Source organism: Neoarius graeffei, chromosome 21 (assembly GCF_027579695.1).
Source record: "Neoarius graeffei isolate fNeoGra1 chromosome 21, fNeoGra1.pri, whole genome shotgun sequence".
In the NCBI taxonomy this organism is placed as follows: Eukaryota; Metazoa; Chordata; class Actinopteri; order Siluriformes; family Ariidae; genus Neoarius; species Neoarius graeffei.
This window is the reverse complement of record NC_083589.1, coordinates 38824688-38850004: the sequence shown is the minus strand read 5'-3', so window position 1 is coordinate 38850004 and position 25317 is coordinate 38824688. Positions and strand designations below refer to the sequence as shown.

Sequence of the window (25317 nt, the reverse complement as noted above, 5' to 3'; positions counted from 1 at the left end):
GCACACTCTCTGGTCCCCTTTCTTAAAAAGAGGGACCACCACCCCAGTCTGCCACTCCAGAGGCACTGTCCCCGACTGCCACGCAATGTTGCAGAGGTGTATCAGCCAAGACAGCCCCACAACATCCAGAGACTTGAGATACTCAGGGCAGATCTCATCCACCCCCGGTGCCTTGCCACCAAGGAGCTTGCAAACCACCTCAGTGACTTCGGCTTGGGTAATGGATGAGTCCACCTCTGAGTCATCAGCCTCTGCTTCCTCAATGGAAGACGTGACAGTGGGATTGAGGAGATCCTCGAAGTATTCCTTCCACCGCCCGACAATGTCCCCAGTTGAGGTCAACAGCTCCCCACCCGCACTGTAAACAGTGTTGGCAGAGTACTGCTTCCCCCTCCTGAGGCGCTGGATGGTTTGCCAGAATTTCTTTGAGGCCAACTGATAGTCCTCCTCCATGGCCTCACCGAACTCCTCCCAGTTCCAAGTTTTTGCCTCCGCAACTGCCCGAGCTGCGGCACGCCTGGCCTGCCGATACCCATCAGCTGCCTCAGGAGTCCCGGAGGCCAACATGTCCCGATAGGACTCCTTCTTCAGCTTGACTGCATCCCTTACTTCTGGTGTCCACCACTGGGTTTGGGGATTGCCGCCACAACAGGCACCGGAGACCTTGTGGCCACAGCTCCGAACAGCCGTGTCTACAATGGAGGTAGAGAACATGGTCCACTCAGACTCAATGTCCCCCGCCTCCCTCGGAAGCTGGGAGAAGCTCTCCTGGAGGTGGGAGTTAAAGGCCTCCCTGACAGAGTGCTTGGCCAGACGTTCCCAGCAGACCCTCACCATAAATGCATAAATGGGGAAAAAATATATATTTTTGAGAGTTAAAATCAACCGCAAAGTTGGCATTCAAGCCGCCCCGCTGAGCCAGCCAGCCCTGAGTGTGTGATGTCACAGCAGTAACCGGTTTTAAGGCCGAGGCCTTTTACAGCTATCGACCAAAGTCATATAAATAAAAATTTATGGTGAAAGTAAGAAATACCGTTACCGACTTGCTCAACTAAGACTGATTTGACTTCATTGATTGTGGGTTGACTCTCATTAAAACAGGATAAGTGTTATAACTTATGCAACATACATGTACATGCATGCATTTTCACTGATAAAACATAAAAGGCTAATTAAATAATCAGATGAACTGAGACAATGACATTCTGAAGCAAATTAAATAATCTTATACCGGTAACTTAAACACACAATACAAGTTACATGTATTAATCTAAATGCAGGTAAACAACGAGCTGTTTTTGTTGTTTTTTTATCCAAATGAGAGTCGGAGCTTACCCGTCTGTGTTCTCGCTTCTTGAAGGCTGATTGTTTTGAAACAATCTGACTTTCAGTTGTTCGTTCAGTTCTCCATTCATTCGCTTCTTTCACATAAGGGCGAGATGGCAGCAATATCCAGTTTAGAAATAAGATGGCTGCTCCACTCATTCTCTCCATATTGTGTATTCCACCATGTATTCCGCCATTACTGCTTGGCTCAGGCAATTACTAAAACCTGGGATGGAACGGATCTCACCAGTTTTAGCAACAACTGCAGGGAGGTCACTGCCCAAGCGATATGTCCCGTTCCGTCCCGTCCTGGGTTTTACCAACAACCCTCGGCTCATGCTCCAGGAGGACTGGTGCAACTGAACTCACTTTAAAAATAAATAAATAAATACTTTCTTTTTCTTTAATTGTTGGGACTGCACCCTCTTTCAATACGGGCTTATAGCCAACGCTCCTCAACAGATCAGAGGTTGCATACGAGTCTTCAGTAAAATGTGCAGAGCAGAGGAGAGACCACTTCATAGCCACCCAATGTGCCCGTGAACTTGCAAACCGCGTCCAAATCTTTGCAGTTTGAACATTCTTGGGCCAGGAATGCAACGTAAATCCACCTTCTGTCATGTTGCTGCACTGGCCAAAAACACATCTACGTGGCATGGCGATAAATTAGCTCAAAATGGAGGATCGGAGTTGCAGTCAGCTCTGTGTTTAGCGGAAGTGACAATGAGACCAATAGACTTCCTGTTGTGACGTTACGGACATCAAGGTCATTCACTCAGACCGCTACCTATATAAATCACTTTAATCATAAAAATTATTACATTAGATTTATTGTTAACACTTAAAAGTATTCCTGTGCCATTCTTGAGGTCTCAAGGCATTTATAAACAAAAGTGAGGCCACGGGTCTGCATATCTGCTTTAAGGACGGGAATATTTTTGCAAACTGCTGTATGTAGTACGGTATTTTGGTTTACGAACAATGTTCCAGAAAGAACAGATGGTTTCAGTGATATGTTTATTTAACATCAACAGAAATAAAATATTTAACAAAGGAAAAGAGGTATGAAAAGGAATCGAACATCCACCCAGTCAACTATTACTAGGAGTAACACTAGAGTCAATACTAGCATTACTCATGACATGTACAGTGTAAAATGGAAGAATTTATTGCTGTGTTGATACTATATAGTCAGATCGCCCAGCTTTAATGTCCTTTTCATGTAAATTACTACATTTGGCCTTTATTTGTTCATTTCCCTTTATTGCTCCTTCTCCCTAGGTTTTTGAGATGTACCATGGTTTATATGACTTACTAAACATTCATTTGTCGTCTTCTTTGTAGGTCGTGTATTTCACTGCTACATTCCCCTACGCCATGCTCTTGGTGCTTCTTATTCGGGGTCTCACGTTGCCAGGGGCCAGCAGAGGAATCCAGTTTTATCTGTACCCTGATCTTGGACGTTTAGCTGATCCACAGGTACAACCCAGTCATGCCTTTTTCTACTTCCAGACGATGTCCCTGTAAATTCACTGATTCTTTCATGGTACATTAAGAGTCAACAGACAGGTGCCTTAGTTGATGTCGAGACCCTCAGTTGGCGTTCAGAGTGTTTACTGAGGCCATCTGGGTTCTTGGTTGGATATCACAGAGTGGAGATTACAAACAATGATCCCCAACACACATAGTCTAAATGTTTTTGTTCTCGTGTTTTAAAGCAGCTTTGCTTGCTCAGTGACATTCTTTCAAAGTTCACAGCAATCTGGGAACTGAACGCTTTACTCTGTGAGCTTGGTTTAATATGGATTTAATATGAACAATACTGGATTGTTCAGACTTGCATAACACATTATTATAGATGTTGCTTACTGTTACTGGCAGCAAGGTTCTTCATGGTTGGCATTTAAAAATCATAAAACAACAGACAAATAAATAAATAAATGTTAAAAATTTATTTAAAAAATAAATATACACTCACCGGCCACTTTAATAGAATCTTGTTCTTGATTCTAAGATTCCTGTTCTTGGCTGCAGGACTGGAACCCAATGTGGTCTTCTGATCTTGCATGCTGAGATGCTTTTCTGCTCACCATGGTTGTAACAAGTTGCTATGAGTTGCTATATCCTTCCTGGCAGTTCGAACCAATCTGGCCATTTTCCTCTGACCTCTCTGATCAACAAGGTGTTTGCTTTCACCCACAGAACTGTCGCTCACTTAGTGGTTTTTGTTTTTCGCACCATTCTGTCTGTGTAAACTCTCGAGACTGTTGTGTGTGAAAACCCCAGGAGATCAGCAGTTTCTGAAATACTCAAACCAGTCCATCTGGCTCAAACCAACACCCATACCACAGTGAAAGTCACACTTTGAGCTCACAATTTTTCGCATTCTGATGTTTGAAGTGAACATTAACTGAAGCTCTGGATTTGTATCTGCATGATTTTATGCATTGTGCTGCTGTCAAGGGATTGGCTGATTAGAGAACTGCATAAAACAGCAGGTGGATGGGTGTTCCTAATAAAACGTCCAGTGAGTATATACAGTGGTGCTTGAAAGTTTGTGAATCCTTTAGAATTTTCTATATTTCTGCATAAATATAATCTAAAACATCATCAATTTTCACACAAGTCCTAATAGTAGATAAAGATAATCCAGTTAAACAAATGAGACAAAAATATTATACTTGGTCATTTATTTATTGAGGAAAATGATCCAATATTGCATATCTGTGAGTGGCAAAAGTATGTGAACCTCTAGGATTAGCAGTTAATTTGAAGGTGAAATTAGAGTCAGGTGTTTTCAATCAGTGGGATGGCAATCAGGTGTGAGTGGGCGCCCTGTTTTATTTAAAGAACAGGGATCTATCAAAGCCTGATCTTCACAACACATGTTTGTGGAAGTGTATCATGGCACGAACAAAGAAGATTTCTGAGGACCTCAGAAAAAGCATTGTTGATGCTCATCAGGCTGGAAAAGGTTACAGAACCATCTCTAAAGAGTTTGGACTCCACCAATCTACAGTCAGACAGACTGTGTACAAATGGAGGAAATTCAAGACCATTGTTACCCTCTGCAGGAGTGGTCGAGCAACAAAGATCACTCCAAGAGCAAGGCATGTAATAGTCGGTGAGGTCACAAAGGACCCCAGGGTAACTTCTAAACAACTGAAGGCCTCTCTCACATTGGCTAATGTTCATGAGTCCACCATCAGGAGAACACTGAACAACAATGGTGTGCATGGCAGGGTTGCAAGGAGAAAGCCACTGCTCTCCAAAAAGAACATTGCTGCTCATCTGCAGTTTGCTAAAGATCACGTGGACAAGCCAAAAGGCTATTGGAAAAATGTTTTGTGGACGGATGAGACCAAAATAGAACTTTTTGGTTTAAATGAGAAGCGTTATGTTTGGGGAAAGGAAAACGCTGCATTCCAGCATAAGAACCTTATCCCATCTGTGAAACATGGTGGTGGTAGTATCATGGTTTGGGCCTGTTTTGCTGCATCTGGGCCAGGACGGCTTGCCATCATTGATGGAACAATGAATTCTGAATTATACCAGTGAATTCTCAAGGAAAATGTCAGGACATCTGTCCATGAACCGAATCTCAAGAGAAGGTGGGTCATGCAGCAAGACAACGACCTTAAGCACACCAGTCGTTCTACCAAAAAATGGTTAAAGAAGAATAAAGTTAATGTTTTGGAATGGCCAAGTCAAAGTCCTGACCTTAATCCAATCGAAATGTTGTGGAAGGACCTGAAGCGAGCAGTTCATGTGAGGAAACCCACCAACATCCCAGAGTTGAAGCTGTTCTGTATGGAGGAATGGGCTAAAATTCCTCCAAGCCGGTGTGCAGGACTGATCAACAGTTACCGGAAACGTTTAGTTACAGTTATTGCTGCACAAGGGGGTCACACCAGATACTGAAAGTAAAGGTTCACATACTTTTGCCACTCACAGATATGTAATATTGGATCATTTTCCTCAATAAATAAATTACCAAGTATAATATTTTTGTCTCATTTGTTTAACTGGGTTCTCTTTATCTACTTTTAGGACTTGTGTGAAAATCTGATGATGTTTTCGGTCATATTTATGCAGAAATATAGAAAATTCTAAAGGGTTCACAAACTTTCAAGCACCACTGTACTCCCATTTTGTTCTTATGTCAACAGCAATATTGATTCAATTTGGTTAACGAGGAGTTTATCATAGTAGCCAACAATCCTTAACCTATTACTTCAAGAATTATTTTAAAAAATGATTAAAATAGTATAATTTAATAATTCTATTACATTCTATCATTATAAACCTAACCGACTTCCTTAAGACATATTGTGTCAAAACTTCAGATTCCTCCCATTTGAAGAGCCCATGTCTCATTGCTGAATCATTTATTGATTGCTCAAGAAAATGTTTACCTTTGGAGCTTTCGCACATGCAGTGTTTATCTAAATCGAAACCCAGTGCCTTTTCCCCCTAAGTGCAGTACATTTAGTGAAAACACAGTACTTGGTCCAAGAATACTTGAAACACTAAATATCATGCATCAATTTCACTAGTTGAAATTTGTGAATATCTGTGCGATGGGGCGGCACGGTGGTGTAGTGGTTAGCGCTGTCGTCTCACAGCAAGAAGGTCCGGGTTCGAGCCCGTGGCTGGCGAGGGCCTTTCTGTGCGGAGTTTGCATGTTCTCCCCGTGTCCGCGTGGGTTTCCTCCGGGTGCTCCGGTTTCCCCCACAGTCCAAAGACATGCAGGGTAGGTTAACTGGTGACTCTAAATTGACCGTAGGTGTGAATGTGAGTGTGAATGGTTGTCTGTGTCTATGTGTCAGCCCTGTGATGACCTGGCGACTTGTCCAGGGTGTACCCCGCCTTTCGCCCGTAGTCAGCTGGGATAGGCTCCAGCTTGCCTGCGACCCTGTAGAACAGGATAAAGCGGCTAGAGATAATGAGATGAGATGAGATCTGTGCGATGCAGATACTCAGCCTCCCTTTACCACATCCATAATGGTATCATTTACCATATTACCATTATCCGTAATGGCCACCACAGGATCACAGCAGCAACACTGACATTGTAGTGTGTGTGTGTAACACTAGCTGGAGTTATCAGGTGCTGGAGTGTTATTGAATTTTACAGGGAAAAGCCAAATGTTCCTGCAAGGTAAGGAATCGTCTGATGGGCATCATCAATACATGGACTGGCTAATGTAAATTGCTCCTTGGTGTGTGTGTGTGTGTACATGCCAAATATGCAATCATTGCTGTGTGCATGGTGCCCTGGGAAAAATGTAACACCCCCACCCAAACAATCCCTGTGGCCAAAATCACTCACTACTCACTATATAGTGAACTATATAGTGAGTTTGCCCTTTTGTAGTGCTGTCCGAATGTATAATGAGAATTATTACACCCTATATAGTGCGCTCAAAGTATCCCACAATGCATCATGAAAAGTTGTGCACAACCCATGGTCACTAACCAAGCAATATCTACCATCATGCATTGCAGTTGCGCTGACAGAAAAAAGTGTGTTGGGGTGGGTGGATGGATGGAGGAAGAAAGACATTGTAAACAGACATTTCAAGTACAATTAAAAATAGTAAGAGAATAAAAAAGCTAAAATAGAATAAGACATAAAATACAAGAATAAAAGTTACAGTGCAGAGCGAGCAATTAATCAAAAGCCTCAAATTTGAGTTAATAAAAGGCAGCGGCAAAGAAGAAAGTATTCAGCCTTGATTTAAAAGAACTGCAGCAGCAGACACAAAGTATTTTGTATTTATTAATGTGGGAAATACGCTCAGTATAATATGTATTTATCACAAAAATGCATGCATGTATTTATTATTTTGAAAACCCACCAGCCGACTGATCTGGCACGTTTTAATTGTGCGACAGTAATGACGTAAATAACGGCACGGTGGAGTAGTGTCCAAAAGTGTTTTTTTCATTTTACCAATGAGCTCACTATATAGTCCTCTATATAGAATTCCCTATATAGTGAGTAGGGAGTAGTGAACGACTGAGTGATTTCGGACATAGAGAATGTGTTATCAAAAAAGAAATTCAAATATGTTAAAAATGAAATATGGCTGTATCATGCAACAAGACAATAATCCAAAACATAAGGTGCCATGACCTTTTGACATTTTAAGAGAAGATATGGAGTATGGGCAAGGTATTATACAGTACTTAACAGTTATTCCATGAAATCGAGTTGTACATGAGGTGATAGCTGACGAGGCGCATAGCACCGAGTCGGCTATAAGCCATGTACGAAGAGATTGAGTGGAATAACTGTTTTATCCTATCCACATTCACTGGATTTTGAGAAACGGAGCATTTTTATTTTTTGCAAATTCGATAAATAAAAACTTTATACAAAACGTCTGACTAAATCATTTCCGCTTAGAATCTAAACAAACCGGCGAAATGACTGTAGCAATTTGTGAAAAATGCTATAATAATACATATTTAAAAATAAAAAAGAGATATGTTTTTACCATCAAATACTTTCATTCAATTTTTTTTTTTTTGGCTGGGGGGTTTGTTTTTGAGTCGAGTTCTTATTTCATCCTTGGTTGGTTCAGCAACACGCCGCCATTTTGTTTTTTCTCTACTCATGGTATATGAGCTGATATCCTAGTAGTAGAGTAGCCAATCAGAGCGCGACTGCTCATATCCAGTGAATTTGGATAGAATAATAAAGAATATACTGTACAGTATATCAGTGTATCACAGTCGGAAAGAGAGAACCTCAGCTTTGATTGCTATTTTAACATAAAACAGATTTCAGTTTTTTTCTGTTGTGTGTGAAGACATCAACAAAAAAGGCAAATCAGAAAATGCAACAAGGCCAAAATCTCGACAGCGAAACCAAAAACACAACAGCAAGTCAGAAAATGCAGCAGTAAATCCAGAAACACAAGAACAAATTCAGAAAGGTGACAGCGAATTCAGAAACAGAACAGCTTTATTAATTGTTACCGTTTCATATCGATTTCCTCTGTATTTTTGTCCAGGTATGGATGGATGCAGGAACACAAATTTTCTTCTCATATGCGCTGTGCTTGGGGAGTTTAACAGCACTCGGGAGCTACAACAAGTATAACAACAACTGCTACAGGTATTACTGTACATATGATCACCATTATATTCACTGTGCACTCTGTATGTATTTGGATGTAATTGATCGACAACAGCATGACCTCGTGTGTGATATTGCTTTTATACAACAGCTCTATAAACAAGGAATTGATATTGAGTGACACTTTGTACATAATATGGCCAAGTGTTCCATTTATTTTCCCTCTGTGAGTGGAAATGGGGGCAGCACGGTGGTGTAGTGGTTAGCGCTGTCGCCTCACAGCAAGAAGGTCCGGGTTCGAGCCCCGTGGCCAGCGAGGGCCTTTCTGTGTGGAGTTTGCATGTTCTCCCCGTGTCCGCGTGGGTTTCCTCCAGGTGCTCCAGTTTCCCCCACAGTCCAAAGACATGCAGGTTAGGTTAACTGGTGACTCTAAATTGACCGTAGGTGTGAGTATGAGTGTGAATGGTTGTCTGTGTCTATGTGTCAGCCCTGTGATGACCTGGCAACTTGTCCAGGGTGTACCCCGCCTTTCGCCCGTAGTCAGCTGGGATAGGCTCCAGCTTGCCTGCGACCCTGTAGAAGGATAAAGAGATAATGAGATGAGATGAGATGAGATGAGATGAGTGGAAATGGATCCCTAAGAAGCTACACTCACTTTGTAGCACATCGGCTAGCTGGCTAGCTAACTGACAGTTAAAGGTGCTTCCAATAAAGTTAAAGGTGCCGTCCCTTTTTTCTTTTCATCTGCATCTGACGAGCTTTCATATTTGAAGTTAAAAGTTATATTCCTGAAAAGTATCAATTGCCATGTTTGCTGATGATGTCACGAGCATAGTTTGAAATGATACACGTTTCAAAACCATTTGGAAGTGGAATTTTACGTGGATGAGCAGAGTGATACACACACTGAAACATCCCAGTGCTGTTATCATGAAATATCAGCACTCTTGGAATGCCACTCAACCAATCAAATTAGTGCACCGGAACTAATTTTTTTTGTGTGTGTAATATATACATATTTATTACATAGACATGAGCACATACACCACTCGTATTTTTCATACAAACTACATCCGGGACATTGAGCAACATATTTTCTAAAATCTTCACTCGTGAAGAAATCAATGAATTGGTTTGATGAACTTGTGTAGTTTTTGTTTGTGAATGTATCTATATAATAAAAAGAACATCACACGTCTTGAAGATATGAAGTTTATCTTCTCGTGCTGAAAAACCTGCATTTTTCATCCAAAATACATCGCGGATCTGAGTGACAGATTTTCCGATATTTCACTCTGATGATGTCACTCCCAGCATTTTCCTGCCGACTAGACACGTGTTGTTGAAACGGTGAACCGGTTCAAAATGAAATTTCTTTTGATTAACTTAGTTGTATTTTTTTGTGGAAGTGTCCATATAATATAAAGAACGTTACACGATGGTGCGAATATATGAAGTTTATCTACTCGTGTTGAAAAATATATCCCTCGTACACTTCATTCGCTCATGAAATATATTCACCACTCAAAGATAAACTTCATATCTTCGCACCACCACGTAATATCCTCTACACACACACACACACACACACTGCTACCTGTACACCTGCTCAGTTATCTCATCTCTCATCTCATTATCTCTAGCCGCTTTATCCTTCTACAGGGTCGCAGGCAAGCTGGAGCCTATCCCAGCTGACTACGGGCGAAAGGCGGGGTACACCCTGGACAAGTCACCAGGTCATCACAGGGCTGACACATAGACACAGACAACCATTCACACTCACATTCACACCTACGGTCAATTTAGAGTCACCAGTTAACCTAACCTGCATGTCTTTGGACTGTGGGGGAAACCGGAGCACCCGGAGGAAACCCACGCGGACACGGGGAGAACATGCAAACTCCACACAGAAAGGCCCTCGCCGGCCCCGGGGCTCGAACCCAGGACCTTCTTGCTGTGAGGCGACAGTGCTAACCACTACACCACCGTGCCGCCCCTGCTCAGTTATCTAATCAGCAAATCATGTGGCAGCAGCATAATGTTCACCTCAAGCATCAGAATGAAGGAAAAGTATGATCTCTGTGACTTTCTGACATGGATTCTGTCAAATGAACTGGTTCGAGTTTTTCAGAAACTGTCGCTCACGCAGTGTTTTTTGTTTTTTTGCACCATTCTGTGTAAACTTTATAGACTGTCGTCTGTGAAATTCCCAGGAGATTAGCAATTTTTGAAACGCTCAGACCAGCCCATCTGGCACCAACAACCATGTCACAAAGTCACACAGATCACACTTTTCCCCCATTCTAATGCTTGAGGTGAACATTACCTGAAGCGCTTGACCTGTACCTGCATGATTTTTTGCATTGTGCTGCTGCCATATGATTGGCAGGTGTTCCTAATAAAGTGGACGTATCCTACACATACTGTATGCTGTATTTTGAATTGCAGCTTTCAATAACAAATGTGTCCATCTGTCTCAGGGACTGCCTGGCTCTGTGCTTATTAAATAGTGGGACAAGCTTTGTGGCTGGCTTTGCCATCTTCTCCATCCTTGGTTTCATGTCATATGAGCAGGATGTGCCGATTTCCGAAGTGGCTGAATCTGGTACGTACCTCTCTGTGGAAAGAGCTGAGTTGATGAAGTGTTTGATTAGTTTCAGGCCTTCTGCAACACCATTTTATCAGATCTAAATTAATATTGAATCCTAGAGATATAAAATGTTTGAACAGTTGTGTATTTGTAAGCGTCAACTAGTCTGAAACATTTCAAATGGTTAAGATCGGGAACAAAATTGGTCATTGTTCTTTATTTTAACTTAGTATAACGTTTCATAGTATATTACAATACTTGTAAGTTTTGCGTGAGACTAGGGTTGCAATGAACTATTATTCTGATAATCAATTAATTTGTTTAAGTTTTTGCAATTAATCAACTGTAATTTTTCATGGATTAAATATTTTTATGGGCGCAAAATATGTTAAAATGTCATTTTTAAAAAGCATAAAGCAGCATTTTAAGCAACAGTACTACAGACAGCAATTCACTAACTACAACCCCGATTCCAAAAAAGTTGGGACAAAGTACAAATTGTAAATAAAAACGGAATGCAATGATGTGGAAGTTTCAAAATTCCATATTTTATTCAGAATAGAACATAGATGACATATCAAATGTTTAAACTGAGAAAATGTATCATTTAAAGAGAAAAATTAGGTTATTTTTAAATTTCATGACAACAACACATCTCAAAAAAGTTGGGACAAGGCCATGTTTACCACTGTGAGACATCCCCTTTTCTCTTTACAACAGTCTGTAAACGTCTGGGGACTGAGGAGACAAGTTGCTCAAGTTTAGGGATAGGAATGTTAACCCATTCTTGTCTAATGTAGGATTCTAGTTGCTCAACTGTCTTAGGTCTTTTTTGTCGTATCTTCCGTTTTATGATGCGCCAAATGTTTTCTATGGGTGAAAGAGCTGGACTGCAGGCTGGCCAGTTCAGTACCCGGACCCTTCTTCTACACAGCCATGATGCTGTAATTGATGCAGTATGTGGTTTGGGCTTGACATGTTGGAAAATGCAAGGTCTTCCCTGAAAGAGACGTCGTCGGGATGGGAGCATATGTTGCTCTAGAACCTGGATATACCTTTCAGCATTGATGGTGTCTTTCCAGATGTGTAAGCTGCCCATGCCACACACACTAATGCAACCCCATACCATCAGAGATGCAGGCTTCTGAACTGAGCGCTGATAACAACTTGGGTCGTCCTTCTCCTCTTTAGTCTGAATGACACGGCGTCCCTGATTTCCATAAAGAACTTCAAATTTTGATTCGTCTGACCACAGAACAGTTTTCGACTTTGCCACAGTCCATTTTAAATGAGCCTTGGCCAGAGAAGATGTCTGCGCTTCTGGATCATGTTTAGATACGGCTTCTTCTTTGAACTATAGAGTTTTAGCTGGCAACGGCGGATGGCACGGTGAATTGTGTTCACAGATAATGTTCTCTGGAAATTTTCCTGAGCCCATTTTGTGATTTGCAATACAGAAGCATGCCTGTATGTGATGCAGTGCCGTCTAAGGGCCCGAAGATCACGGGCACCCAGTATGGTTTTCCAGCCTTGACCCTTACGCACAGAGATTCTTCCAGATTCTCTGAATCCTTTGATGATATTATGCACTGTAGATGATGATATGTTCAAACTCTTTGCAATTTTACACTGTCGAACTCCTTTCTGATATTGCTCCACTATTTGTCGGTGCAGAATTAGGGGGATTGGTGATCCTCTTCCCATCTTTACTTCTGAGAGCCACTGCCACTCCAAGATGCTCTTTTTATACCCAGTCATGTTAATGACCTATTGCCAATTGACCTAATGAGTTGCAATTTGGTCCTCCAGCTGTTCCTTTTTTGTACCTTTAACTTTTCCAGCCTCTTATTGCCCCTGTTCCAACTTTTTTGAGATGTGTTGCTGTCATGAAATTTCAAATGAGCCAATATTTGGCATGAAATTTCAAAATGTCTCACTTTCGACATTTGATATGCTGTCTATGTTCTATTGTGAATACAATATCAGTTTTTGAGATTTGTAAATTATTGCATTCTGTTTTTATTTACAATTTGTACTTTGTCCCAACTTTTTTGGAATCGGGGTTGTACAATAGATTACTGATATTTATTGGATAATCTGGTGGCACCGGTGGTATAGTGGTTAGCACTGTCGCCTCACAGCAAGAAGGTTCTGAGTTCTCCCCATGTCCGCGTGGGTTTCCTCCGGGTGCTCTGGTTTCCCCCATGGTCCAAAGACATGCAGGTTAGGCTAATTGGTGGCTCTAAATTGACCGTAAGTGTGAATGTGAGTGTGAAATGGTTGTGTGTCTCTATGTGTCAGCCCTGTGATGATCTGGCAACTTGTCCAGGGTGTACCCCGCCTCTCGCCCATAGTCAGCTGGGATAGGCTCCAGCTTGCCCGCGACCCTGCACAGGATAAGCGGTTACGGATAATGGATGGATGGATGAATGGATTGGATAATCTGTCACAGCATGAGAATATCAGTTACCCACATTCATCAAATGAGACACTCAAGCTAATGCAAGGTGACGGTACATTTTTTTCTGCTCATTGCATTTTATCACTTACCACATTTTTTACATTGGTGTGACTTACCTGTATTTCAAGCCCTCATTTGTTCAAATGCCGAACAGACAAATTCCGAATAACAACATAAATACTGTATCTGCTGCTTGTTTCGCTCACTGAAACTCTGATGCTAAATTAATTTTGCTTGCTGTGTGTGCACACAAGGCAAATCATTTTCAGTGTGCAGAATTGACTCAAAGTTTTCATCACACGTAGACTGTTTCTCACATTCCCACAAGTGAATGATTATTTTACTCAAATTAAAACATTACAAAGTTATGTCCAGCAGGGTAATGTACTGTCAAGAGTTTCTCTGTTCTCTGTCATTTCAGTCAAATTTTTTTAAAGAAGTGATGTAGCACTCACCATAACATGCTTCATAACATCGTTTTATGAATCCATAAAGTTCACTGCCAGCAGGAGTGTTTCTAGGGACTCAAGGGGCCCCGGGCAAAAGGGACTCTGGACAAGGCTTGTAGTACTCGAATCCAGGACTCGTGCCCTAATTTTAAGGATTCGTGACTTGACTTGGACTTGAGCACTGATGACTCGGACTTTGACTCAGACTCGTGCATTAACTGCATTAGGACTCGTAAATTGGAGATGAGGACTCTGATTTTTTCTTTATTTTTTGTAACATACCATAATAATTTGGCATAAGATATTTATATCTACATTAATTTTTGTACTAATTTTGCGCAAGAATGCCACACCTGCATGCCTTGCCGCATGCATCAGATAGACTCTCAGGCGCGCTCTGGATGGCGCATAGACTCTCTCGTGCGCACTGTAAACAACTCGCACCTGCACAGGATTAAGATGCAATCAGCGCACCTATATAAAAACTGTGAAAACACACTCACTTTGCGAAGTATTGAGTTGCATTGCTGGCACATTACCGAGCCTTATTTCCTTGTTTGGTTTCCTGATCCCTGATTTCCTGTTTCTTGTCTTTGATTCTGCCGAGTCTACGATAGCCTGTTTGTGTGTCGCTCGACCTATTGCCTGTTTCACTGTTTTACGATTTTGCCTGCCGTTCTGGATTGTTTACCGTCTTCACTTGTATTAATAAACACACCTTCTGCATTTACATCCATCTCCCAACCATCTCTGACAGAATACTTCACACTCCCTGACAAAGAGAAGCACATTCACCTGTTCATACGTCATGTTCAGGAACAAACTAATGTTAATGGCGCTAAAACAGCCACCGTCAAATGGTGCGGTTGAAGTGTTGGACTCAACTTGGACTCGACTTGGATCAATAGTGGACTCGACTCGGACTTGACCACTGGGGACTCGAGACTGGACTCGGACTCGAGGTTTAGTGACTCGACTACAACAGTGCTCTGGACTCTCAAGTCTTTTAAAACTGCTGCTTGCGGGACTTGGCTACAGAAAATGCAACCATTACATCTTCCATATCCGTGACCTTTGACCATCACTGTAACTTTGACAGCCCTAAAAATATCTGTTATTAATGCGTTAATGTGACATATTTTGGCAGCCCTAGCATAAATAACAGTTTAGACAGAATAAGCTAGGCTACTGACTAGCTAGATGTTCTTAGAATTGTACTGGCAACAAACCAATTCATCTGCTGAGACATATTAAACCTTTGGCATAGATAATATCAGCATAACAGATTCTCATTTAAAACTGTTTTGTGTTAGATTGCTGTTCTGTAATTACGAAGCTTTTGGCAGCAGCTAGTGTCATGGGAACCCTTAGAGGGTTTCAGGACATGCTGTTTTTGTCTCCTGTATGTGACCGATCATAAAATTTATTACATGAAGTAGGAGAGGATGGCTGATTACATTACATCGTTCCACAACAACAACAATTTTGTGAGAATCCCTTAAATTAAATTGTTTTGGACTAATGTAATCAGTTGTCCTTGGGGCCCACTTCCAGTTTGGGGATCCAGGCAATTGCTGGTTATGGTTCCCCTGGTTGCCAACTATTTTTTTTTTTTTTTGTAGATTAGTTGTTGCAGCCCTACATGACTTGGTTGTGTGCATGTTTTGATTTTGATGATGTCTAGCACATGTGCTTGATATTAGATGTAGAACTACATTAATATAACTAAAGCTTTCACTTATACCCTGCTGCATTTCAGGCCCTGGCCTTGCCTTCATCGCATACCCCCGTGCTGTAACGTTGATGCCCTTCTCTCCTCTGTGGGCCTGCTGTTTCTTTATCATGATTGTTTTCCTCGGACTGGACAGCCAAGTTAGTGTTTAGCCGCTTCTACTACCTAAATACCATTAGTTTTGCCCCAAATTTACCTGGAATTATACATTGCTGCGCATTTATTTGCGAGTTTATGCATGACATACACTATATGACCAAAAGTATGTGGACATCTGACCATCACAGTTGTATGTGGTTCATCCCCAAACTGTTGTTACGAAGTTGGAAGCACACAAATATCCAGAATATCATTGTATGCTGTAGCTTTATCAAGATCTCCCTCCTTTGCACAAATCAAGCTCCACAAAGACATGGTTTGCCAAAGTTGTCGTGGAAGAATTCAAGTGGTCTGCAGAAAACTCTGAGCTCAACCCCACTCGAACACCTTTGGGATGAACTGGAACACCAACTGCACACCAGGCCTCCTCACCTGACATCATCAGAGCCTTCTCTCAGTCATGCTCTTGTGACTAGTACAAATCCCCACAAAAAGCATGATAAAACCTAGTGGAAAACCTTCCCAAAAGAATGGAGGCGGTTCTAGCAGCAAAGAGGGGACTAACTCCATATTATTCAAAAGCCCATGGTTTTTGAATGAGACATTCAGGGACAGATTTGGGGGCTGATGCTCAGATGTCCACATACTTTTGGCAATATGGGTGCACAAGTATGTCCTCTTATAACCTAGCATTGTGAGAAGATTTAGCTTAGTGTGAGACTATATTCTGGCACACATCTGGGTGAACTGGGTTTGAATGAAGAGAACAGATAATATGGGGTAAAGCTGAACAGACTAGTGTGGTAAAACATGACATGGCTTGCTGTTAGGTGAACATTAATCAATGGCAGTGTGATGTGACATGAAAAGAAGTAAATTTTACCACCACAGAGTTGATTAGTTTCTTTTAACAGCATACTCTGAAGTGTTTTATCCCTCTTATATCACAGCAATTTGCCTACCTTTATATTTATTAAAGAATGACCCATTGTAGTTTTTAACTCTTTAAAGTTACATTTAGTGTTGTGGAATGTCCATGAAAAGTTAGTTCCCATTATCCCTTACATTGGAGCAGCTTTAACCAGATGTTAGATCATTTTCTCTTGAGGTTAATAAGACAAAGAAAACAATGCAGCTTCTTACAGAGAAACCAGAAATGCAAAGACTTTCCTGTGAGAAAACAGAATCTCATGAGAAAATTAATCCCCTTCCGTAAAAGTTATATACAGTAAACATCTCCTTATAGAAATCTTCACCATATCAATCAGTGTATGTTTTGGTTTGTTGAAAGACATTTTTAAATACATTTATTATGATAACTGAATGCTGTGGAGACCTCTTTGAATGATTAGAGAAGGTAATGCATTACAACAAACTCATTAAAATAAAGCTTGGATACTCATTTTAGAAAATTAAAGTTGCTAAAAAATAATGTAAAATAGTGTCATGGACAACACCAAACCTACCATTTACCAGCACCAAGTACTGTGTATTTGTTTCTCATGATTAAATTTTTGATCCATCATTTTCGAAACCATGAGACACACGACTTTCACTGTTATGAATATCTGAACAACCATTAGACAATACTGCACATCTGAAACAATTGTTTTATTTTTGTCTTTCTTGCCATAGTTTGTGTGTGTGGAAAGCTTGGTTACGGCCGTAGTGGACATGTATCCCACTGTGTTTCGCCGTAAGAAATGCAGGGAGCTCTTCTTGCTTGTGGTGTGTATCCTGTCCTTCTTCGTGGGACTTATCATGCTGATGGAAGTAAGCACTTCAGTTTTGCAATAAAAGCAAAGAACATTTAGTTTGTTTAATCAGGTTGATGGTCGGAGACATTCTGGTGTGCCAAGCTGTGAATTAAAAGGGAAACAGAAACAAAGCAAAACAAAAGGGGAACATCTGTGTGGAAGATGGTCAGTCTAATTCCCATTTAAAGCCCCCAGTCTAAAAGGATGAATGATGTACTGTAGAATATCTCAGGAGCTTCAGAGAATAGAATACGTCTTGCAGTTATTTGGGTCTTTCCAAACTACATTCTCATGGACTACATTTCATAGAAATGGCAGTAAATTCTAAAAAAAAAAAGTTACTAAACTGTATTCCTTGTTGCTGGGATTGTATCCTTATGTTTTGTTGCTATATGTATCTTTGACCTACACTATCGTTCAAAAGTTTGGGGTCACTTTGAAATTTCCTTATTTTTGAAAGAAAAGCACTGTTCTTTTCAATGAAGATCACTTTAAACTAATCAGAAATACACATTGCTAATGTGGTAAATGACTATTCTAGCTAAATTCTACTAAATGTCTGGTTTTTGGTGCAATATCTCCATAGGTGTATAGAGGCCCATTTCCAGCAACTCTCACTCCAGTGTTCTAATGGTACAATGTGTTTGCTCATTGCCTCAGAAGGCTAATGGATGATTAGAAAACCCTTGTACAATCATGTTAGCACAGCTGAAAACAGTTTAGCTCTTTAGAGAAGCTATAAAACTGACCTTCCTTTGAGCAGATTGAGTTTCTGGAGCATCACATTTGTGGGGTTGATTAAATTCTCAAAATGGCCAGAAAAATGTCTTGACTATATTTTCTATTCATTTTACAACTTATGGTGGTAAATAAAAGTGTGACTTTTCATGGAAAACACAAAATTGTCTGGGTGACCCCAAACTTTTGAACGGTAGTGTACGAAGGTGTATATAGTGTAAAATTTACTCTAAAAAATAATTATGACCCAATTATGTACCTTCAAGCTAGGGTAGGTAATTTTGAAGAAATCATTAAGAGTAAGCTCGATTTTGAATGTATCCAACCGAAAAATCCCACCCCCTCCCTTCAACGCTTCCTCCAATGCTACTCCTCCAAAATACATGAACGCACACTGCCTAATTACGGCTGGACCAGGAGACAGATTATTGGTGGGATGGGATGTAGGGTGTGTGGGGCATAGCATGTCTCATTCACACATTAAAAACACCTAACATTATCATAATGAATGGAAACAATGAATATGGCTGTCGTTAATACTGACAGCTGTCGACGAACTCATAAGCTTTAGCAATATGTCTGCCATACAGTGCCCTCCAAAATTATTGCACCCCTTGCGAAGGTGAGTAAAAAGGGTTAGAAAAATTCCACCTTTTGGTGCAGTAGCTTCATCTCACACTGAAAAAAAATGAGAAAAACCCTGCCTTCAACTGAAATTAATTTATTCTGAGAAAAACAAATCCCTCATCAAGAAATAATTTTGTCAACAAAAAACACTTGTCATGATTGTTGCCACTCCTGCATTTAATACTTTGTACAACGTCCCTTTGCCAGTAAAACAGCACTGAGTCTCTCCTGTAATATTTAATAAGGTTGGAGATACAGAGCAGGGCATCTGAGACCATTCCTCTTTACACAGTCTCTCCAGATCATCCAGGGTCCTCGCCCCTCTCTTGTGCACGCTCGTCTTCAGCTCACCCCACTGGTTTTCAATGGGGGTTCAGGTCAGGGGACTGAGATGGCCATGGCAGAAGCTTGATTCTGTGGTCAGATAACCATTTTTGTGTTGATTTGGACATATGCTTCAGATCGTTGTCCTGCTGGATGACCCAGTTTTAGTTTCCTGGCAGAGGCAGCCAGATTTTGATTTAAACTGTCCTGGTATTTCATGGAGTCCATGATGCCATGTACCACAACAAGTTCCAGGGCCTTTGGAGGAAAAATAGCCCCAAAACATCACAGACCTTCCACTATATTTTACAGTTGGGACAATGTTCTTTTCATTATAGTCATCCTTCTTTTTACACCAAACCCACCTTGAGTGTTTACTGCCAAAAAGCTCCATTTTTGTTACATCAGACCAGAGAACATGGTTCAGTAGCGTTTCACAAACTTCAGGTGCTTACATTTGTAGTTAACCAACAGAAAAGGCTTTTTTCTGACATACCTTCCAAATAATCTGTTGGCATGGAGGTGGTGTCAGATGGTGGTTTTGGAGACTTGGAAACCCCAAGATTTTACCTTTTCTTGTAATTCACCAACAGTGATCCTTGGGGATTTTTATTTATTTTTTGGCCTCTCTTACCCTCCTCCTCACTGTACGCAGGGACAAAATAAACTTGGGTCCTCTTCCGGGCAAGTTTCTAATAATTCCAGTTGGTGTTCACTTAAAAAAAAAATTTGCTGTAACAGTAGAAATGGACATTTTCAGGCGAATAGCTTTTTTTTTTTTTTTTAAATAACCATTCCCTGACTTAAGAAGGTCATCACACTTCTCCCTTATTTGGTTTGTGTTTTCTCTTATCTTTCCCCTGTTGATGGATGACTAAGGGAATTTGGCCTCTGTCACTTCATATTTGTTCCCCAGTTAATCAGGAAGTCATGGATTACAGCTTGAAAGTTCCTCCACACTCCAATCAACCCCAAAATGTACAATTTAAATAGGAAACAGGCTTCAGTTACATTGTGTTCACTAAGATTTCCAGGGGTGCCAATAATGATGGAACATGTGTTTTTGTTGAAAATAATTATTTATTGATGAGGGACTTGTTTTTCTCTGAATAAATGCATTTCAATTATTAAAGGTTGGATTTTTCTCATTTTTTTCAGTGTGAGATGAAGTGACTTCACCAAAAGGTGGATTTTTTTTTCGAAACAACCCCCTCCCCCCTTAAACTAATCTTTACCAGGGGTGCCAATAATCATGAAGGGCACTGTATATTGTGATTGGCTCACCAGAATTCATCTGACTGTGACCCATTTGAGCAAGTCATTTTAGATTTTCATCTCTAAGCTTAAACTAAGCTAACAAAATATAACCTACATATTTTAATCTGCGTTAAACAGGGTGGGATGTACGTCTTCCAGCTCTTTGACTACTATGCAGCCTCTGGCATGTGTCTGCTCTTCATGGCCATATTTGAGACGGTTTGCATTGCCTGGATTTATGGTATGCGATAGCTGGATATAATACAAGACAAGAGCATGATAAAGAAGATTAAAAACTGGACTTCTTTTGAATTTTTTGATGCTGAAACAATAAATAAAAAAAGATTTCCATGAATTTGAAATCTCATAATTATATCATAGTCAGCTCTGCCAGTGCTATCTGACTAGACAACCTTTTTTTTTAATTGAGCATATTTTTTCTCCAGATTTGGGTGAAGTGTGTAAGATGTCTTGTGTTTCTGCCTGTTGATCTTTCATGATGAGGCCCCGATCTTGTTTTCTCAGGTGCAGATCGCTTCTATGATAATATAGAGGATATGATTGGCTATCGTCCAGGCCCTATAATTAAGTACTGCTGGATGTTTTTCACGCCACTCACCTGCATAGTGAGACACACTTTATTACTGAGGCTGACACTGATTAACTTTGGTTTTCCTTTCAGATTACATATTACCATGAAATTATTATAATTAATAACAAATAATAATTTCTTTCATGCACTACTGAATTGTAGCCAGTAGTTTGTCCAGTTACCGAAACCATAGTGAAGACCACCCAGAGTAAATCCTGCTTTTTACCAAGTGATTCTTTTTTCTGTTTAGGGCACATTTGCGTTCTCCCTCATCAAATATACACCTCTTAAATACAACAATGAGTACGTATATCCTTGGTGGGGTTATGCAATAGGATGGCTAATGGCTTTGTCCTCAATGCTCTGTATCCCTGCATGGATGATCTACAAAATTGGCAACACAAAAGGAACTCTCAAAGAGGTATGATACCTTAAGAATACAACTTATATATTGTGAAATTTCATGTATTATCGTAGAATCTAAAAGCAAATGCCTTCCAATTCTCTTTCGCATATGGCCATCTCAGCTAGCTCTCTCTCATTCTCTCTCTCTAGCGTATACAGATCCTCATCAGGCCATCCTCTGATTTACCCAGAACCAGGAAGGAACAAGAGAGCTTGCTGGCTGTCTTCGCTTTGGCAGACTCGGCTTCACCAAATAAAGATGCTTCTTTTCCAGGCCAACAAATGGACACAAAGTTTTAGAACTTTATGTGACAGCCATGAATGTTAGAGATAATCATAAGCACATTTCACATAGGCCAGCCATAGAAGTGAAATAAAGAGAAAACAGAGGTTTTATATCAATAGACTCACCATTTTTGCTGGTGTTCCCCTTCTTCGAAGGACTGAAACAATCTCGTATTGAGCAAAGTAGTGAAGGTACTCAGGTATTGAGCGTTACTACATTTTATCAAGGTGCTGATACAGATTTTATATTACTGTGCACACTATACCGATTCACATGACTGTAATGCACTAAATGGCCCAAGGCTTTATATATATATATATATATATATATATATATATATATATATATATATATATATATATATATAGTAGAATTAACATAGTAAATGCTAAAATGTCTGTTATTTAGTATTCATTCATTTTTTGTGATCTGTAGCATTGTTTTAGACCTGAATGTACTGTACACTGAGCATTATGCTGTTCATTTTCTATATGCTTGTATCTTTGGAATCAAATTATAAGGGTAAATTGATCAAGCTGGGAAATTAAGGTCATTCATCATTTAAAGAACATTATGTCAGCAATAATAATAATAATAATAATAATAATAATAATAATAATAAATCATTTCAAGTAGAAACTGTCAATCTTCCCAGAGACACAACAAAATGTAATGATATACTTATTTTAATAAACACTTTAAATTGACATATTTATCAAATACATTTAAGCATGGAATACTTACAAAAGTCAAATACTGCAATATCTGCCTCTAGCCTGCTGTATAATTCTAAATCATTTTTTAAACCATTGCACATCATCCCAATCACCAAAATTATTATATACAAATTTGGTCTACAGCATGTTTATAATGGCTCAATAATGGTTAACAATTTAACAGTTTGTTAGCTTTATATGCTCACCAGCCAAGAAGTTTATTCATGCAAAATCATCCAGATACAGGTCAAGAGCTTCAGTAAATGTTCACATTAAACATCAATATGGGGGAAAATGTGATCTCAGTGACTTTGTGGCATGGTTGTTGGTGCCAAATGGGCTGGTTTGAGTATTTTAGAAGCTGCTGATCTGGAATTTTCACACAACAACAAAACATATAGTGACAGTTCAGTTCTGTGTGTGGAAATACAGAACTGAGAGATGAGAGTGGTCATCCCCATTCTGATGTTTGAAGTGAATATTAACTGAATTGCATGAACATGAATAAGCAGCTGTACAGGGGTTCCTATGAAAGTGGCCCATGAGTGAGTGTGTGTGTTTATATATATATATATATCTCATCTCATCTCATTATCTCTAGCCGCTTTATCCTGTTCTACAGGGTCGCAGGCAAGCTGGAGCCTATCCCAGCTGACTACGGGCGAGAGGCGGGGTACACCCTGGACAAGTCGCCAGGTCATCACAGGGCTGACACACAGACACAGACAACCATTCACACTCACATTCACACCTACGGTCAATTTAGAGTCACCAGTTAACCTAACCTGCATGTCTTTGGACTGTGGGGGAAACCGGAGCACCCGGAGGAAACCCATGCGGACACGGGGAGAACATGCAAACTCCACACAGAAAGGCCCTCGCCGGCCACAGGGCTCGAACCCGGACCTTCTTGCTGTGAGGCGACAGCGCTAACCACTACACCACCGTGCCGCCCATATATATATATATATATATATATATATATATATATATATATATATATATATATAAATAAAACCCCGATTCCAAAAAAGTTGGGACAAAGTACAAATTGTAAATAAAAACAGAAAGCAATAATTTACAAATCTCAAAAACTGATATTGTATTCACAATAGAACACAGACAACATATCAAATGTCGAAAGTGAGACATTTTGAAATTTCATGCCAAATATTGGCTCATTTGAAATTTCATTACAGCAACACATCTCAAAAAAGTTGGGACAGGGGCAATAAGAGGCTGGAAAAGTTAAAGGTACAAAAAAGGAACAGCTGGAGGACCGAATTGCAACTCATTAGGTCAATTGGCAATAGGTCATTAACATGACTGGGTATAAAAAGAGCATCTTGGAGTGGCAGCGGTTCTCAGAAGTAAAGATGGGAAGAGGATCACCAATCCCCCTAATTCTGCGCCGACAAATAGTGGAGCAATATCAGAAAGGAGTTCGACAGTGTAAAATTGCAAAGAATTTGAACATATCATCATCTACAGTGCATAATATCATCAAAAGATTCAGAGAATCTGGAAGAATCTCTGTGCGTAAGGGTCAAGGCCGGAAAACCATACTGGGTGCCCGTGATCTTCGGGCCCTTAGATGGCACTGCATCACATACGTACAGGCATGCTTCTGTATTGGAAATCACAAAATGGGCTCAGGAATATTTCCAGAGAACATTATCTGTGAACACAATTCACCGTGCCATCCGCCGTTGCCAGCTAAAACTCTGTAGTTCAAAGAAGAAGCCGTATCTAAACATGATCCAGAAGCGCAGACGTCTTCTCTGGGCCAAGGCTCATTTAAAATGGACTGTGGCAAAGTGGAAAACTGTTCTGTGGTCAGACAAATCAAAATTTGAAGTTCTTTATGGAAATCAGGGATGCCGTGTCATTCTGACTAAAGAGGAGAAGGACGACCCAAGTTGTTATCAGCGCTCAGTTCAGAAGCCTGCATCTCCGATGGTATGGGGTTGCATTAGTGCGTGTGGCATGGGCAGCTTACACATCTGGAAAGACACCATCAATGCTGAAAAGTATATCCAGGTTCTAGAGCAACATATGCTCCCATCCAGACGACGTCTCTTTCAGGGAAGACCTTGCATTTTCCAACATGACAATGCCAAACCACATACTGCATCAATTACAGCATCATGGCTGCATAGAAGAAGGGTCCAGGTAATGAACTGGCCAGCCTGCAGGCCAGATCTTTCACCCATAGAAAACATTTGGCGCATCATAAAACGGAAGATACGACAAAAAAGACCTAAGACAGTTGAGCAACTAGAATCCTACATTAGACAAGAATGGGTTAACATTCCTATCCCTAAACTTGAGCAACTTGTCCCCTCAGTCCCCAGACGTTTACAGACTGTTGTAAAGAGAAAAGGGGATGTCTCACAGTGGTAAACATGGCCTTGTCCCAACTTTTTTGAGATGTGTTGTCATCTCATCTCATCTCATCTCATCTCATTATCTGTAGCCGCTTTATCCTGTTCTACAGGGTCACAGGCAAGCTGGAGCCTATCCTAGCTGACTACGGGCGAAAGGCGGGGTACACCCTGGACAAGTCGCCAAGTCATCACAGGGCTGACACATAGACACAGACAACCATTCACACTCACATTCACACCTACGGTCAATTTAGAGCCACCAGTTAACCTAACCTGCATGTCTTTGGACTGTGGGGGAAACCGGAGCACCCGGAGGAAACCCACGCGGACACGGGGAGAACATACAAACTCCACACAGAAAGGCCCTCGCCGGCCACGGGCTCGAACCTGGACCTTCTTGCTGTGAGGCGACAGCGCTAACCACTACACCACCGTGCCGCCCCGAGATGTGTTGTTGTCATGAAATTTAAAATCACCTAATTTT

General features: G+C 40.6%; 1 protein-coding gene across 1 annotated transcript in view; it reads left to right on the top strand.

Annotated features, from left to right (window-relative positions):
- Positions 1-21992, top strand: part of LOC132869725 (sodium- and chloride-dependent GABA transporter 2-like) — a 33131-nt gene extending 11139 nt beyond the window's left edge. The window contains exons 7-15 of the mRNA XM_060903085.1: positions 2671-2805; positions 8349-8452; positions 10894-11018; positions 15673-15785; positions 17380-17517; positions 20586-20688; positions 20973-21073; positions 21290-21460; positions 21595-21992. Coding sequence (XP_060759068.1) covers positions 2671-2805; positions 8349-8452; positions 10894-11018; positions 15673-15785; positions 17380-17517; positions 20586-20688; positions 20973-21073; positions 21290-21460; positions 21595-21744 — 1140 coding nt within the window. The 3' untranslated portion in view covers positions 21745-21992. The remainder of the gene's footprint in view (positions 1-2670; positions 2806-8348; positions 8453-10893; positions 11019-15672; positions 15786-17379; positions 17518-20585; positions 20689-20972; positions 21074-21289; positions 21461-21594) is intronic.
- Positions 21993-25317: the final 3325 nt, after the last annotated feature.